This window comes from Lepidochelys olivacea (genome assembly GCF_965140295.1).
Source record: "Lepidochelys olivacea isolate rLepOli2 genome assembly, chromosome: 1".
Classification (NCBI taxonomy): domain Eukaryota; kingdom Metazoa; phylum Chordata; order Testudines; family Cheloniidae; genus Lepidochelys; species Lepidochelys olivacea.
In genome coordinates, this window is record NC_140411.1 from 10,009,382 (window position 1) to 10,026,015 (window position 16,634).

The 16,634-nt window shown below is 41.8% G+C and overlaps 1 protein-coding gene across 2 annotated transcripts in view; it reads right to left on the minus strand.

Moving 5' to 3' along the window:
* The window catches only part of CLPB (ClpB family mitochondrial disaggregase), a 141,796-nt gene that overhangs the window by 16,684 nt on the left and 108,478 nt on the right, over positions 1–16,634 (minus strand). For both annotated transcript variants that reach the window (XM_084617292.1, XM_084617291.1), the window contains exons 8-10: positions 8,383–8,460; positions 5,764–5,819; positions 1,999–2,043 (exon numbers count right to left, since the gene is read on the minus strand). In XM_084617292.1, the coding sequence (XP_084473418.1) occupies positions 1,999–2,043; positions 5,764–5,819; positions 8,383–8,460 (179 nt within the window). The remainder of the gene's footprint in view (positions 1–1,998; positions 2,044–5,763; positions 5,820–8,382; positions 8,461–16,634) is intronic.

Here is a 16,634-nt window from a genome sequence, read left to right on the forward strand (position 1 = left end):
TTTGCTACAGCTTTAAATACCTTCACAGCACAGCTTCTCACAGAGAGATACATCCTACACATTCAACTCCATGTATTTTAAAGACTTTCATTCCTAAAATCCTGCATGGGGACACACAGAGTATGTCTACACAGCAACAGCTGTGCATGTAGGCTGCCCAAGCTAGCCTAAATCCAGCTAGCAGGGGTAACAATAGCAGCGAAGACAGCTCTGGCTTCGGTGAGGATAGTACAAGTCCAGCATGGACCCTGAGTATTTAACTTGGCTTGCAAGTCTGCTCTGAAGCTCACGATGCTCTGTTTTCATTGTTATTGTTCTCCACCCTAGCTGGGTTCAAACTAGCCTGTGCACAGATTTTGCTGTGTGGACATATCCTGAGTCTCTGGTGTTCCCCGCTTTTGTCATTAGCCCAGCTGTTCTGCTTCTCTTCCAAATGGAGGAGGTAGTATTCCTCCAGGATGCTATACAGGTTTGCTAGGGATGCTGCATCATCTGTAAAGTCTGTTAATACCTCTTCATTCTTTTATTCAATTCCTTCTCTTTCCTATGGATGCATGAACCTTTCAGAGAACACACAGTATCACCAATAGCTCTTCCAGAGTACCTTACCTTAGGCCTTAATCCATCCCGTGCTTTGCCGCACATTGGGCTACCCACATTCACCATCCTTGCCTGTCAATTGCCCTTCTCTCCAAATCTTCCCATTTCATGTTGAGGTGCTTGATGTCGTTCAGAACTGTTTGGTTCCATGTTATTAGCGGTCTTGGTCTTTCTCTCTTTCTTCTTGCGTTTTCTGGCTTCCATTCAAGGGCGATATTTGGTAAGCATTCACTCTCCATTCTCAGCACATGTCCCAGCCACTGAAGTCTTATTTGTGAGGAGGGTGCCTTGTCCAGTCATTTTTCTGACTTCTTCATTCGTCTTCCTCTCTCTGTTATTCCAATATTCTTCTCAGACATTTGTGATGAAATGCATCCAGCTTTTGCGCATCTTTCTTGGTAAGTTGCCATGTCTCATTGCTATATGTTGTTATGGTGATAACAACTGCTTTGTACACGTTCAGTTTTGTCTCAAGGGAGATGGTTTTGAGTCTTCCAAATGCACCATTTGCCTTCCCGATTCTTCTTCTTATTTCCTCAGAACTGGCACCATCTTAACTGATGGTACTTCCAAGATAGGTAAAATTGTCCACCTTCTCTCCTTCAGTTTTGATTTCTGTCCCTGTAGTTCCCATTAACATGACTTTACAAGGCTTTAGTGGGGGGTTATTTACAATGTGGCCGATCTCACGTACATTTGGACAGCATTCATTCCTGAACACAACTATTCCCTTCTGATTCTCTTGCTATTGAGACCACTGGCACCATGTGCAGAGGCCACAATATAGGATATATATTGTTATCAAGCATTTCCTTTGACTTGGCCTCTGCTCCTCGTCTGCCTTGGCACTTTACACTCTAGTGCAATGGTGCCTGAACTCCTCCTCTCATGGCCGCCCCCTTACCTGTAATGGAATGTGTGCGCACACGCCCGTCCCCTGCCAGGAGCAGAGTTGTGGCTGGGGGTCGGGGCTGCAGGCCAAGCTGTGGCCCCCTGCTAGGAGTGGAGTGGGGCTGCAGGTTGAGCCATGGCAGGTGGCCAGAGCCACAGCTGGGAGCGGAGCCGCGGCTGGGACCGCAGCCTTTGTTATTCTCCTTGCATCCCTGTTTGCAACATTTCACTTCTCGGTTCCTGGAGGCCAGGGGCCTCACCCTGAAAGACGCTGAGCACTCACAGCTCCCACTGATTTCGCTCTCAGGATTAGATCCCATGCTCAGGCACAAGACCTGTTAGGTGCTTGTTGCTTTCAGTGGGAGTTGAGGAGGTGCTCAGCACCTCAGAGGGCAGTGATGGCAGGTGGAGAGGAGAGAGAGAGAGATGCAATTGACATGATTTGTTTAAATTACTGATTAAACTAGAATTTCAGTCCCTGGGAATACAGACAGGCCATTTACTAACCTCATGCCTTTCCTGGAACTCTGACATGTCCAGTCTAATGAAACCCTGCAACAGAAATAAGTAAGCAACATTATTTTTGATTAATGCTCTACACATTTTATTACATTTAAATAGCATCTTTGGATCCAGCGCAGCTGCTGAGGGGGACTGACATGCCCAAGTGTGTGTTTGTTTGTTCCCAAGGATGCCTGTCAATGAAATGCTTAGATAAATCCATTGCAAAAGGCTGAGATTGATTCTGAAAGAAAAGGGTGGAAATAAATCCAAGGTTTCTCAAGGGTACGTAAGAATGGTCCCAAATCTGGCTACCCTTGTTCTGAATGAGTTCAATTAAGATGACCTGCTCTCATCACTACAGTGGTAGGATAAAAATGGGACTTGCAATTTGCTACACAAAATGGCCATTATTACCATTCAACTGTTTAGAAATAAATCAACAGGAGAACGTAATGCCTACCCTGTTAAAAAAAATAAAATCATAAAGTCAAGGTAAGTTAAGTACTTGGACGATCACAGCATTGAGATAATACTGTCACAGAATTTATAGGTTGATACACAAAGCTCCTTTATGTCTGAAAGGGCTGGCGGTTCATTGCAGAAAATGAATTTCCCATGCTCGCAGCTATAACTTAGTTCATATTGCTATGAAAAGGCAAGCTTGAACTTTCCTAGCAGTGATGGCAGGGATGGGAGTACCTGACAACCAGCCAGGTCTCCAAAGGCATTTCTTCTAGTCACAGCTCATGCCTCTGTGACCCACATGCCGTGTGACCCACATGACTCATCCCGTAATTGAATCAGCTGGAGAGCCATGGCGAGTGTTCTGTGGGTGGTAGAGACCCTTGGATGCTAGCTTAGACCAAGGCTTTGTGCTTAATGCATAGCAAATGTTACCAGTTGGCAATTCAGTAGCATTTGCTCCCCCTCCTGAAACATGTTTCTCTCGGCCTATAAGAGGCTAGCTGACTGTATCTTCTACTCATCTATATCACCCATCTTATTAGCGACGCACTCGTTTGTGTGGAGGAACAGTAGTTGAAGGTGGAACAGAAGAGTGGATAGAGATGGACGTGAAGTTGGGTATTGTTTTGGGGAAAGACAACATTTACGAAAACCCACCTCAGACTAGTGATATGGTAACAAAAATAAATAGATCAAATGAAGTAGGAGCACATCTACCTACAACCTTCTAAACAGCCCCTAGTCACTGAGACACAATCATGTATAGAGAAACACAGAAGAATAAGGAAGAAACAGACTGGAATTGTAAATAGTTGGTAGAGGGTAAAGGTATAAAAACATAGCTACAGAATGCTGGTTGTCAATGGGAATTCCTGTTGGCTTTCGAATCCCAGACGTAGTTTACCCCCTCCAGGGGCCTAACACTAAAAAATGCTAGATTTAGCTCCCAAGGTATTGAGAGCGGAGGTGGCTCAGCATCTCCCCAGAGGATCTGCTTGTAATGCAAGTCTAGAACACAATTGGAGTTGTATATGAACAAAGATGCTAGCGTTACAGATGGTTGAGAACCAGAATTTCAATTCTGTGGAAAATGCTGATACGTCAAAGAATTTGTTCCAATTTGGAACAAAAAGCTGAAATTTCAAAATTTCCCACGGGGGAAAAAATTGACAAGTTTTTGATTTGGGATCATCAAAACATTTTCTGTCAGTAGTGTCATTTTAATTCATTTTGTTTTGATTATACTATAAAGTCAAAACAAAATGAATCAAAATGACACTATCAAAACAAGTATGCAGTGTTGAAGCTGTGTAAGACCCAAACATTTTGACACTATTGAAACATAATGTTTAGACTTTTTCCTTTTGAAAAAAGTTGTCAAAACTGACACTGTTCCAAAAAATTTTTTTATTTCAATAAAATTGCGATTTTTGATGGAAAACTGTCCTGGCAGAAAATTTTCAACCAGCTCTAAGTTAACATTGCCAGGCTAGTCAGACTGTGTCACTGCTACCCAAACTAATGCTCTATGGCCAACAGCCACTGACTTTGGAGCGCCCAACTTGAGACACATAGGACCTGATTTTCATAAGGCCTGAGTACCCACAACTCTATAGATGGTCAATGGAAGCTGTGGATCCTTGCTAGTCTCAGACTGGGCAGCAAAAGTAGAGACAAGCAAAATCAGTGCCATTGATGTAAAGGTGGCTTTCCAGGCCTGATCCTGAGCTCATTTACAATGGTGTAAATCAGGAGTGTCCCCTCCAGAGCCCAGGGAATTACCCTGGTGAGAGCAAGATCTGTACCAGGCCCTACGACATTTCTAAACTCCCTTTTCTGAATCAGCCCATTTGTGATCTAACCCCTCTTGTGTCAGCAAATCATCACAGAGTTCATTGTACGTACAGCACAAATTAAGGCAGGCCATATAAAGATATTAGCATTTGTAATTAAATATTAACCTTTCTGTCAGTATGAAAAGGAGACCATTATGAATTCTTCTTTCTTAATCAGTCCGTTTCTGCTATTAGCTGCATCCCCTATAACTATCCATATAGTTTATGACCCCTCTTCAGAGGGCTAATTACTGCAATGACTGCCAAACAGTAAAACTCTGATTTGTGCATGCTATTGAATTAACACAACATTTAATGTTTGGCTGATTTTTCCATTTGATGTTTAGCTGAAGCACTGACCAATTCCAGGTGCAGCAGCTCTGAATTAAGGTGCTTGAGCTCCAGGAAGTGGAATTTATTACATTTAAAAGGCAATTATAGATGGATGAGGAAAAGAAACCAGAACAGGCTGTTTTATGGCCTTGTTTTACTTTTGATCTTCTTTCAATGTGTGTCATTTCATCTTGTCTTTTCTACACTGGAGAACTTCTAGGAGAGGCAGATTTGATCTAACACCAGTTTGCAGGACACCTTGGTGTTGCAGCTCTGCATTTTCCTCTGTGACACGCAAAAGGCTGGTTTCTGACTCTCACACGAGTTTTATACTAATGTATCTCCATAGACCTCAATGGGAGCAGCTGGGACTTCTGAAATTTAGGCAGAGGCTTAAACATGGATCTAGGAGTCTAACTTTAGGCTCCTAATTTTTAAAATCTTGACCCAATTTTGTTAAAGAAAAAACAAAGATGTTCTAAAACCTAATACTACCTAAAAATGTTTCTATAATATGGCTTTTTAAAAAAATCCAATGAAAATGGCTGTTTTTAAACAGATAAACAATCCGTGGCAGTGCTTGAAACCCAAACACTCCGGCACTAAGAACCCGAATGTGATGTCACTTATCTTCATTGTCCGCGCTGAATGAAATGCAAAAACCAAACCAACAGCACACATAGTGACAAGCAAATTGGACTTTTAAAATTCCTTCACTTCTAATGATCTAAGTTTTTATTAGTGACATAGACAAAGAAATGTATTTGTCCACAACATAGGATATTCAAATTTACAGTATCCTCATAAACAAGGAAAGCAAGCTAAACAGGCTTTTGCTAACTTCTTTGAATTATACTAAAGTGTTATGAAAAACATAGGTAGTGACACAGGGGTTTTTAAAAGTTTGCTCTAAAGCAACAGCATCCCTCACTGATGCACAAAGACAAATGTGATGCTTTCTTTCAGCTGTTGACTGAAGTGCCACTATGATCCAAAATGGTCAACAATGTGAGTTTGCCTCTCCGCACAAAAGGACCATGCAGTGACACATGCGGTGGTACATCAGTGATGGAAAAAACCATGCTGCTATCTAAAGCCCAGCTGATTGATAAAATACAAATATAACAGGGATTACCTTCTTGGCATCTTTGTGCATGTACTTGGCTGTCTGTTTGGCCAACTCTGTTTTACCTATTCAGAAAACAGTAAGAAAAGATTTGTGTTAAAACAATTAGGAAGTGTGTTCCATTTACCACGAATGATTGCAAGAGTCACATGTCTAACTCTCTACAACCCATGTGCTCAATACAGGACTTTAATCCAGTTCAAGAAGCAATCCACGTATGGAGATTTTCTCTGCAACAGTATTTCATGTTAAGCAGGGGTATTAATAAGGAATACTATAAATGAAACGTTCCCCAAAATTCACCCAAGGGTGGAGAGGAACCAGGATATTTTCTTTTCATAAGGTTAGAGTGTGTGTATCAAAAAATGGCTCTCTCTTACAGAGTGCTGGTTGGAACAATATGAGGCTGTTATCAGTGACTCCATACAAGAAGAAAGGCCAGGACTTTCAAAAGTAAGTAGTGATTTCAGGAAGCTCCGATTTTGGGTAGATAGTGGGAGACACCCTTAAAGAGGCCGTATTTGCAGAAAGTAGGAGCTCAGCACTTTCTGAACACCAGGCGCCTTTAAGGTGTCTCAAGGCAGAAATTCCAAAATTGAGACACCCAAAATGAACAGTTAGTTTTTAAAATCTTGGTCTCCATTTAGTACAAATAATTTTAATGCACCTATTAATAGCAACTATTATTTATTATTTGTATTGCCACAGGACCTAGGCGCCCAGTCATGGACCAGGCCCCCATGATGCTCGGTGCTGTAGAGATCAGAAAGACAGTCCCTGCCCTAAAAAGCTGACAATCTAAATACACGGCAGAAAACACAAAGGTGCATGTTGAAAATTTAACAAGTGGACGATGAAGGCTGCATCATGGGCTGAGCAGAGGATCTTGTGCTTGACCTTTAATAGGTTGATTCTTGAATGAAGATACAGAGAGATTCTAATTCTTTTGACCAAAAGATGCACAATTGGATCAGATTTTTGTGACATTTATGCCAGACATCCCAGGTTTCATGTGCAATGTCTTTACTTTCCAGATGAGAAGTGAATTTGCTGGGAAATGTGATATTCTTTATTTGTTTGATTTATCCAAGGAGTCTATCATAAAACTCTAGGCGTATGAACAATCAATAATTCAAAACATATATTACAGGATAAATCTATGTTGACATTGTATCAACAAACACACTGGCTCAAGAAAACGGAGACCCTGTCCTCCTCTCACTCTATTCTATTCTATTAAAAAAGAACCTGGGTAAACAGACAGGCTTTGCAAAGTGCCCTGGGCGTAAGAATACTCCAGACTGTGCCAGGATCAAAGGCCCTCAGCAAGAATGCCCCGCTGCCAATCACAAGTAGGGGCTTTCACTCTGAGCTCCCCAGCTGACCTCAACTGCCTGAGCACCACAAGAGGAGACAGGCAGTCTTTGCGATACATAGGACCCAAATCAGAAGAGTCTTTATGGGTTAAAACTAATAGCTCATGTCATGTCTGGAAATGAATCCAAAGCCAGGTATGGCATCTGTACTTATGTCTTCAATACTCTATTTATATCCATTATATATTAAATATACACCTACCTACACTCATATATATGCATTAATGCACATGGCATACACACAAAAATACGTCATAATTTACCCTCTCCCCACAAAAAAATCAAATCATTTTAAAGGCCAAGTTCTGCCCTGATTTGCAGCAGGTCTAATCCCACAGAACTCAATGGAGGTGTCAGTCAGGGAAGAATTTAGTTCTAAATGTCCAACAGAAACATTCAGAAGCAAGGAAATTCAGAGTTAACATTGCTTATTGCTTTCATATAGTTACACAGCAACTCACTGAGAGTAAATGCTTTGCCTAGAACAGCCCTGAGGCAGGACTCTGTAGAGACAATAATGGTTGCATAACCCCAATAGCCTTAACCCCTACAACAAGAGCATCTTCCAGCCAGCCAAGTCAATGCAGGGAAGGCCATGTAAAGTACAATCTCTGTCATCTTTCAAATGCCACATTTAGACGGTTTAACCTTTTTCAGTGATCAGGAAAAATATTAGAGCCAATAGCATGCCAGGTGCTTTGAAGACAAGCAAGGTCCTTGCCCTGGAGTGCTGACGATTGAAAAGCCATCTCTGAACTGGTTATTTTGCATACCTGTGCTCAGAGTTTCCTTTTTAAAGGTCCAATCTGTTAAAAGCAACATTTTTATTATTAAAAGTGCTTTTCTGAGGTTGAGACTTGAAAGCCCAGATTCTCAGCTGCTGGAAATCAGTTTAGCTCCACTTGCACGAGCTGGGGATCTGGCCCTACATATGAATTTAAGCCCAAAGATATTTCGTTTACCCGGACAAAACACAGGAGGATGGGCTAGAGGACCCGCTGGAAATCCCTTCCCAGCCACATGAGTTGACGACATGTTTGACAAGTGAGTTATAAGTCCTTGAAAACAGGGCTTACTGTGTGTGGTCACACACCCTGGAGTACAATGGGGTAACAGGGCAAGTTACTGTAACCGCCTCCTCTTTCCCCCTTCTCCACACATACGTATGTCCAGAACATGCCACGAGATGATGCCTACATCAGGCCTCATCAGCTGTGTTCTCCCCCGTGACAAATGACAACCCATCTGTTACCTATTCCTGATGATCCCAAGAACAGAAAAACCAGGGGATGTTCTTCGTCGTACCAGCCATTTTCCTTTCTCCGAATTGCTGAGTTTAAACACAACGAAAACAAAAGGAGGAAGAGAAAAAAAAAAGAGGCATATAAATCAATGACACAAAAGCAAGTATAATTATCACTAAGTATACACTATGTTTTACTGCTCTCTGCCCACTCAAAGTCTTCACTACCATTAGTGCTACCTAATTTGATTAGCCAGCAAGGCCCCCAGAGACACCTAATCAGGTTAGCATGGATTTGGAAAGCTGCCCAGAGCAGATTTCGGATAAAGTTTTCCAGGATGTGCACTCAACGTTGCCAGGGAAACAGAAAGGAGGGTGGACATTGAATGAACGAAGAAAGGGTGGTAGAGAGAGAATTCAAGAGGCGTGTTAGCTTTCCAGCTTGTAAGTGCAACCTTTATGTAAGGGGCTGGTTTGGAGAAGTTTGTCACTTCTTTCCCTTATGCAAATTGAAAGTGGAGGATGTTTGGATTCAAGGTCATGGCAGCCTTGAACTGATGTACATACCGCTGTAAGTTTTGTTTAAAAACACTGGAAATGGGGATGGTCTGGAGATATCAATGAATGTCTGCAAAGGGTTATGGACGTGAGTTATGGATCAGTGATATAAACGGAAACCTCTACCCCAAAGGCAGGGGTGGTTTAGAAAGCAAAGTCCAACTGTCATCTACAAAGTATTGAAGGTCAAACCACGCTCCCGCTGCAGGGCATTGACTGATTTGCCTGCAGGATTGAGTCCTCTTACCCAAGGTGGGCTTGTGCAATTGCTAAGGGCTCGATTCTGTTACCCTCAGTCAAACTGAGGAGTACCTGTCTCCTCCAGCAGCCTCCCTGAAACAACGAAATCATTGGAACTACGTGGGGGGAGGAAAAGTAAAGCGTGACACTATGTGAACTAGGGTGGTGCACTGGGACCCTAGCAGTTTTGGCCTTTGAAGCATTTGGCAGCAGCCACTGCTAGACGCAAAATACAGGACTACTTGGGATACTGGACTGTTCCAACACGGTCATTCCTATGGTCATAAAGGCCTTCTTTAGGGTTCACGTGGGAGTTTGGGGGCCTCACACAGCCATTTCTGGGTTTTGTTCTGCATGAGCTTTGAAACCCCTGAGTTTCACAAAGTTGCAGATTCTAACCACTCCAAAAATTCAAAGCAAAGCTCAGTCAAATTTGTCCAAATTTTGCACTGGAATCCTAAACTGGCCTGGTTTCCCCTGACTGGTTTGCAACGGGCCTGGGCTAAGCGTCTTTGGAGTATGCACAAAGCCTGAACCAAGGGATGTCGTCCAGCTCTAGTTTAAGTACAGAATTGGCGTTAACTAGAAATGGGTACCAATCAAACTCAACCCCCAGCTCAGATCTGGAATCTGAGAATAAGGAGAGTAATGTTTACCCAGCTTTGTAAACTACTTTGAGTTCTCTGAGCAAAAAATAACTATTACTGTATATGTAGGTGCATCCCATAGAAAGTACATTTCCCAGTAGGCCACAGACAACTTGGTCCAATCGGAAGGTCCCTCAGACCAAGATGAGGCATTGCAGCTGGGACCTGTGGTCTCAGCAGACCACCCTTCTGCATTAAATATGACCGGCTAATGATCTAGGATGGGGCCCTGGTTGGGAAAAACTTGGGCACCCTGCTCTATAGAGACAAAGCATACAACACCCAACAGCAAAGAGCAAATCTTATCAGGTCAGAGGGTTCTCACAATCATGGTTGAAGCATAAAGGTAGTGAAAGGATATTGAATATTCAGCTTACGGGGGGAGGGGGGGTCTAGTAGTCCAGAAGAAAAGAGACAGAATCATGTCTCAGACCACTGAGGTCTTCCTGATTTATCTGCATTATTTAAAACAAAGCCTCCTCTATTACAGCTCTTATAAGGAGTTATTCTTGCCGTATTGATCGGCGGGTGCTGTAAAGCATTTTGTGACATTTTGTAAGAAGGAAGCTACATAAAAGTAAACGGTATTGTGTTGTAAATTGTGCTCCTAAGAACTTACCTGTAGCGTGCTTTTTAAAATTCTACACAGACCTGTGTCTCAGCAGTTGCCAGAGGTCAATGAGACCAAAGATGCAGCACATCATATTTGATATAAGTACTGCATAAACAGGCTAAACGCCAAGCTTTCAGGAATTACAGCCTGAAATACTTTTAAGATCGCAGGGGAGAATAACGGTAGCCGAGGTAAAGGCAGGCAGGATGAAAAATGGAGAGAAAATGAATGATCTAGAGCTTTGGGGCTCTACTGTGCTTCTAAAGTGAAATTCTTGCTTTCAGAGTAGAATTGCACTGTACAAGTGGCACTGTGTTTATTGTCCTTCAATGATTTCCAGACCATATACACTCAGTTTTATTATTTCTGACTGCCACCCCTGCAAATACAATCTGGGATCTGAGAGTCAAGCTGGGCTCTTTCGTCCTCATCTGCCCATCTCTCTTAGGGTCTTAATAAAAGTTCTGCAGGTCAAATTCTGCTCCCAGCAATCCCAATGCAGCACCTTTGCCTCCAGGTATAACTGACAGGAACTCAGTAAACAATGCTATTGCTGATGCACAAGGAAGAAGTGACTCCAGCTCCTTCTCCACAGTGGTAGCAGGAGGAAATGGATAGCAATCACTGTAAATAAGCAGTTAGAAATACAGATAACTGATAGAGGAAGCTAAAGGTATCAATGAAAAATCTATGGCCAGTATAGTTAAGGACAATAAGAAAGAATTTTTAAAATATATCAGGAAAAAAAGCCATCCTAGCAGTAGTACAGATAAGGACAACTTTCTCGAGGCTAGGGGTAGAAAATTGTTAATCTTGATACAGAAAAGGCAGAATGTTCAATAAATATTTCTATTCTATATTTGAAAAGAAACTGGATGATTTATTCATAGCTTATAGCACTAATTAAAGCATTTCCATTCCAACAGTAACTAGGAAGAGTGTAAAAAGCAACTGCTAAAGTTAAACATTTTAAATCTGCAGGAGTGGATCATTTGCACCAAAGATCTTTAAAAGAATTGGCCGAGCAGCATTCTGAGCCATTGATGTTGATATTTAACAAACCTCTGCACACTGGGAAAAGTCCTAGAGGATGGGAAAAAAGCTAATCTTGTGCCAGTATTTAAAGATACAAATGGGACAACCCAAACAACTACAGGCTGATTAGCCCGACACTGATCCTAAGCAACATCATGGAAATGCCAATCTGGGATGCAATCAGTAAAGTCTTAAAAGAAGGCAACATAATTAATGCCAACAAACATGAATTTATGGAAAATAGGTCTTATCAAACAAATTTGATATTGTTTTTTGATGAGATTACAAGTTTGGTTGATAAAGGTAACTGTGTTGACATAAGAGAGACTTCTGCAAGGCATTTAACTTAGTACCACATGACATTCTGATTTACAATATTACCACTACACAAAATCAAGAAAGCACATATGAAATCAGCGAAAAACTAGTTAACTGATAGATTTAAAGAAGTAATTGTAAATGGGGAATCATCATCCAATAAGGGGTGTTTCTAGTGGGGTGCTTCAGGGCTCTGTTCTTGGCATGATGCTATTTAGTATCTTTATCAATTATCTGGAAAAAACAAAATAATCACTGGTGAAGTTTATAGGTGACACAGAAATTGGTGGAGTGGTAAAATAATGATAAGGAGAGGTCAGATTTATAGGGTGATCGGGATCACATGGTAAACTGGGCTCATGGTACAACATGCCTTTTAATACAAGGTCATACACCTAAGAACCAAGAACGCAGGTCACACTTACAGGATGGGGTCTATTTTGGAAAGCAATGACTTGAAAAAGTCTTGTGGGCAAGATGGATAACCAACTGAACAAAAGCCGTCATTAAGAGCAAATGCTATTCTTGGGTGTATACGAAGTAGGACTAGGGAAGTGGGTTTACTTCTGCATATGGCAAGAGCAGGCCCTCTCAGAGGTCCAGAGAGGCCCAGGCCACTTCCAGCTTTTGAGGCTCCTAGCCATAATTAAAATAAAAAATGACAACACATGGTCTAATCTTGTGCCATCAGAAGCAATATATTTGTATTAATATTTATGAACATTTTAAACTCTTTAATATGACAAAATCTATATCAGTTAACAAAAAATTATGTCTTTTACCAAATCACCTCTTATTTGCTTAAATTTGCAGCTCTAAGATGAGAGTGTGTGTCACATTTTGGTCTGCTTGAGATGCGCAAAAAACAAGTTGCAAAACTTATCAAATGCCAAAAAATTAACTGGTGTCTAAATTTGAGGTCCCTTTGAGCTTGAGGCCCAGGTCAAATGGCCCTCCTGGCCCCGCCCTCTGATTGGCCCTGGGCATGATTGAGACACTGTGTTCAGTTTTGGTGTCCACACTTCAGAATGGATGTTGACAAATAAGGGTTTGGAAAAAAGCTACAAGAATGATTCGAGGTCTGGAAAACCTGCCTTAGTGTGAGAGACTTAAGAAGCTAAATCTATTTAGCTTAACAAAGAGAAAGTTCAGAGGTGACTTGATCAGTTTATAAGTGCCTACATGAGGAAATGTATGTTTAATCTACCAGGCAAAGGCTTAATAGGAGCCAATGGCTGAAGCTAGACAAATTCAGACTAGAAATAAGATACACAGTTTTTAACAGTGAGGGTAATCAATCATTCGAACAAACAGTTAGGGATGTGGGGGACCCTCTACTCACTTGGAGTCTTTAAATCAAGAATGGACATCTTTCTAACAGACATTTTAGCTCAAGCGAAAGCTATGGGCTTAATTAGAATGACAGGGTGAAATTCTCTGGCCTGTGCTATGCAGGAGGTCACTAATCATAATGGTCCCTCTGACCTTGAACTCTATGAATCTGTGATTGCCACTGTGCCTGGCCTCTGCACACTGGTACACCGGGCACAATCTGTGTGTGTGTGAAACAGAGACAGAGAGAGAAAGCACATGCAGAGAAGAGCTGAGCTAAAGTAGATGGGGTAAATGTTATTGTAAGAAGCATGTGCACTGACTGCCATGGACTTTAACGGGAGCCACAAGTGTATATATGAGAGAGCAGAATTAGGTCTGTGCTGAGCATCCGAGAGTCAGAACATTGTAACAAAAAGTTGAAGAAGAAGGTGACTGTTTTAGGGAAAGAAACTACAAATAGAGACTTTAAAAACCTATACTGGTGCAAACACTGAGAACAAGTCTGAAGCAGATGTTTCCAAACTCTCGAAAATATCAATGCCAACGGCAAAACTCGGCAGATGCATAGTACCGCTCTCCAGCTCCTCACAAGCTAGATGATCTAAGTAAAACAGCCATCATAAAGGGAGGAATATGGTGGAAATAGGCTTGTTCTAACTCTGCAGGGTTGTGCAGACTGAAAAAGAGACACTCGTGCTGAGGACCCTTTCATAACAGCACCTGTACACTCCACAACGACAACAGGCTCTTTTGGGAATGTTATGAGACACTCCCACTTCCTAGGTGGCTGCATGTACTAGGTCTTCCCTTGGCCTTTATCATTCACATAAGAACATAACAACGGCCATACTGGATCAGACCAATGGTCCATCTAGCCCAGTCTGCTGACAGCGACCAATGCCAGGTGCTTCAGAGGGAATGAAAAGAACAGGTAATCATCCAGTGATACATCCCATTACCCATTCCCAGCTTCTGGCAAACAGAGGCTAGGGATACTTTAGAGCAGGGGTTCTCAAACTGGGGGTTGGGACCCCTCAGGGAGTCACGAGGTTATTACAAGGGGGGTCGCGAGCTGTCAGCCTCCACCCCAAACCACACTTTGCCTCCAGAATTTATAATGGTGTTAAATATGTAAAGAAGTGGTTTTAATTTAAAGGGGGGGGGAGGTCGCACATAGAGGCTTGCTATGTGAAAGTGGTCACCAATACAAAAGTTTGAGAACCACTGCTTTAGAGCATGGTTTTGCATCCCTGCCCATCCTAGCTAATAGCCATTGATGGGCCTATCCTCCAGGAACTTACCTAATTCTTTTTTGACTCTTGCTATAGTCTTGGCCTTCACAACATCCTCTGGCAAAGAGTTCTGCAGGTTGATTGTGTGAAGAAATACTTCCTTTTGTTTGTTTTAAAACTACTGCCTATTAATTTCATCGGATGTCCCCTAGTTCTGGTGTTATGAGAAGGAGAAAATAACACTTCTTTAATTTATTTTCTCTACACCAGTCATGATTTTATAGACCTCTATCATATCCCCCTTGGTTGTCTCTTTTCCAAGCTGAAAAGTCCCAGTCTTATTAATCTTTCCTCATACGGAAGCCGTTCCATACCCCTAATCATTTTGGTTGCCATTTTCTGTACTTTTTCCAATTCCAATATATCTTTTTTGAGATGGGGCGGCCACATCTGCACGCAGTATTCAAGATGTGGGCGTACCATGGATTTATATAGAGGCAATATGATATTTTCTGTCTTGTTATCTATCCCTTTCCTCATGGTTCCTAAAATTCTATTCACTTTTTTGATTGCCGCTGCACCTTGAGTGGATGTTTTCAGAGAACTATCCACAATGACTCCAAGATCTGTTTCTTGATTGGTAACAGCTAATTTAGACAGCATCATTTTACATGTATAGTTGGGATTATGTTTTCCATTGTGCTTTAAGAAAAGGAGTACTTGTGGCACCTTAGAGACTAACCAATTTATTTGCTGTAGCTCACGAAAGCTTATGCTCAAATAAATTGGTTAGTCTCTAAGGTGCCACAAGTACTCCTTTTCTTTTTGCGAATACAGACTAACACGGCTGTTACTCTGAAACCTGTCATTGTGCTTTACTTTGCATTTATCAACATTGAATTTCATCTGTCATTTTGTTGCCCAGTCACCCAGTTTAGTGAGCTCCCTTTGTAACTCTTCGCTGTCTGCTTTGGACTTATCTATTTTGAGTAGTTTTGTATCATCTGCAAATTTTGCCACCTCACTATTTACCCCTTTTTCCAGATCATTTATGAATATGCACAAGAGAGGTCAAATAATGTGGGTGGATTTAAAAGAAACAAAAAAACCATTTGCAGCTATGACAGTTAAGATAATAAGAGTAATAAACTCTTGCTTCAGAGCACAAAATGATTACCTGCAGGGGTCAGCATATACAACACTGCACAGACAATTGGGTTCACTGTGGTCATGTTTTCACTTCTCTCTGGAGCAAGTTCCTAGACTAGATGGACAAATGGTCAGCTCCCATATGGCAACTCCCATGGGTATCTGATACAGCCAAAGATTTGGTTGGGTTACTGTTTAGAGAAGACTGCCTATCATAAAATGAGGGATGATGACTTCAGACTGAAGTTCTTGTTAGAAAGCTAGAAAGAGTTCTCAGTCATTGCAGTGAAGAAACTCAGCTCCTGTAGATTATTTAGAACAACCTAGAGCAGCATGGTGTCAAAGTGGTTTTGTATATAGCCTTAAAATAATGACCATAGTCCAACTAAGTAACATAGCTGCACAAATCTAATCAGAAAGATTCAGGTCAACCAGAAAGAGAGATGGCAACAAGCAAGCCATGACTCTAAGCAGCTGCCCACCTCTCCTCTAGTTGGTGCTGGCTGCTGCACTGCTGAGCTATGACAAAAGGACCAAAGAGGTCATCTCAGGATGGAGTGATCCTCAAGCAACCCGTCAATGCAGGTTTGGGAAGATTAAAATTTCAGTGGCAGGCTCAGAGAGTAGCACCCTGGCTGACATGGTGTTTCAGGTGTCCATGCCGCACGATGTATTTGCTCACCACGTTATGAATTTTTCATCAACGTTCATGCAGGAAATCCATATTTCGGGCAGAGATGCCTCCTTCAATGCTGAGGGTGTGAAGAAAATCCAGGTACTGCTGCTTTACTGAAATCTCATGAAGAAATTCAAACCCATTGCAATGGGAAAGGAGGATGATGATATCTGAGCCTTCTTTCTGGAGCCATTTCCAGCATCACTGCAGAGCTCTTACTTAATTTCGTACATCTGTAACAGTGTAACCGTGCTGCTGTGTCTCTGAGAGGCCCTTCAGCTCGCTATTGAACTGATAAATTCACTGTATTACTTTACACAGATCAATACCCCAGCAGTTATCAGGGGTTGATGTGACCGAAATTGGTTTCAGCCAATTTGTGAGTGTAATAAATGTCCATTTATCAAATCAATTCATTCAGTGGTGCTTCTTAGACTGCCCACATTCATGGGACCACC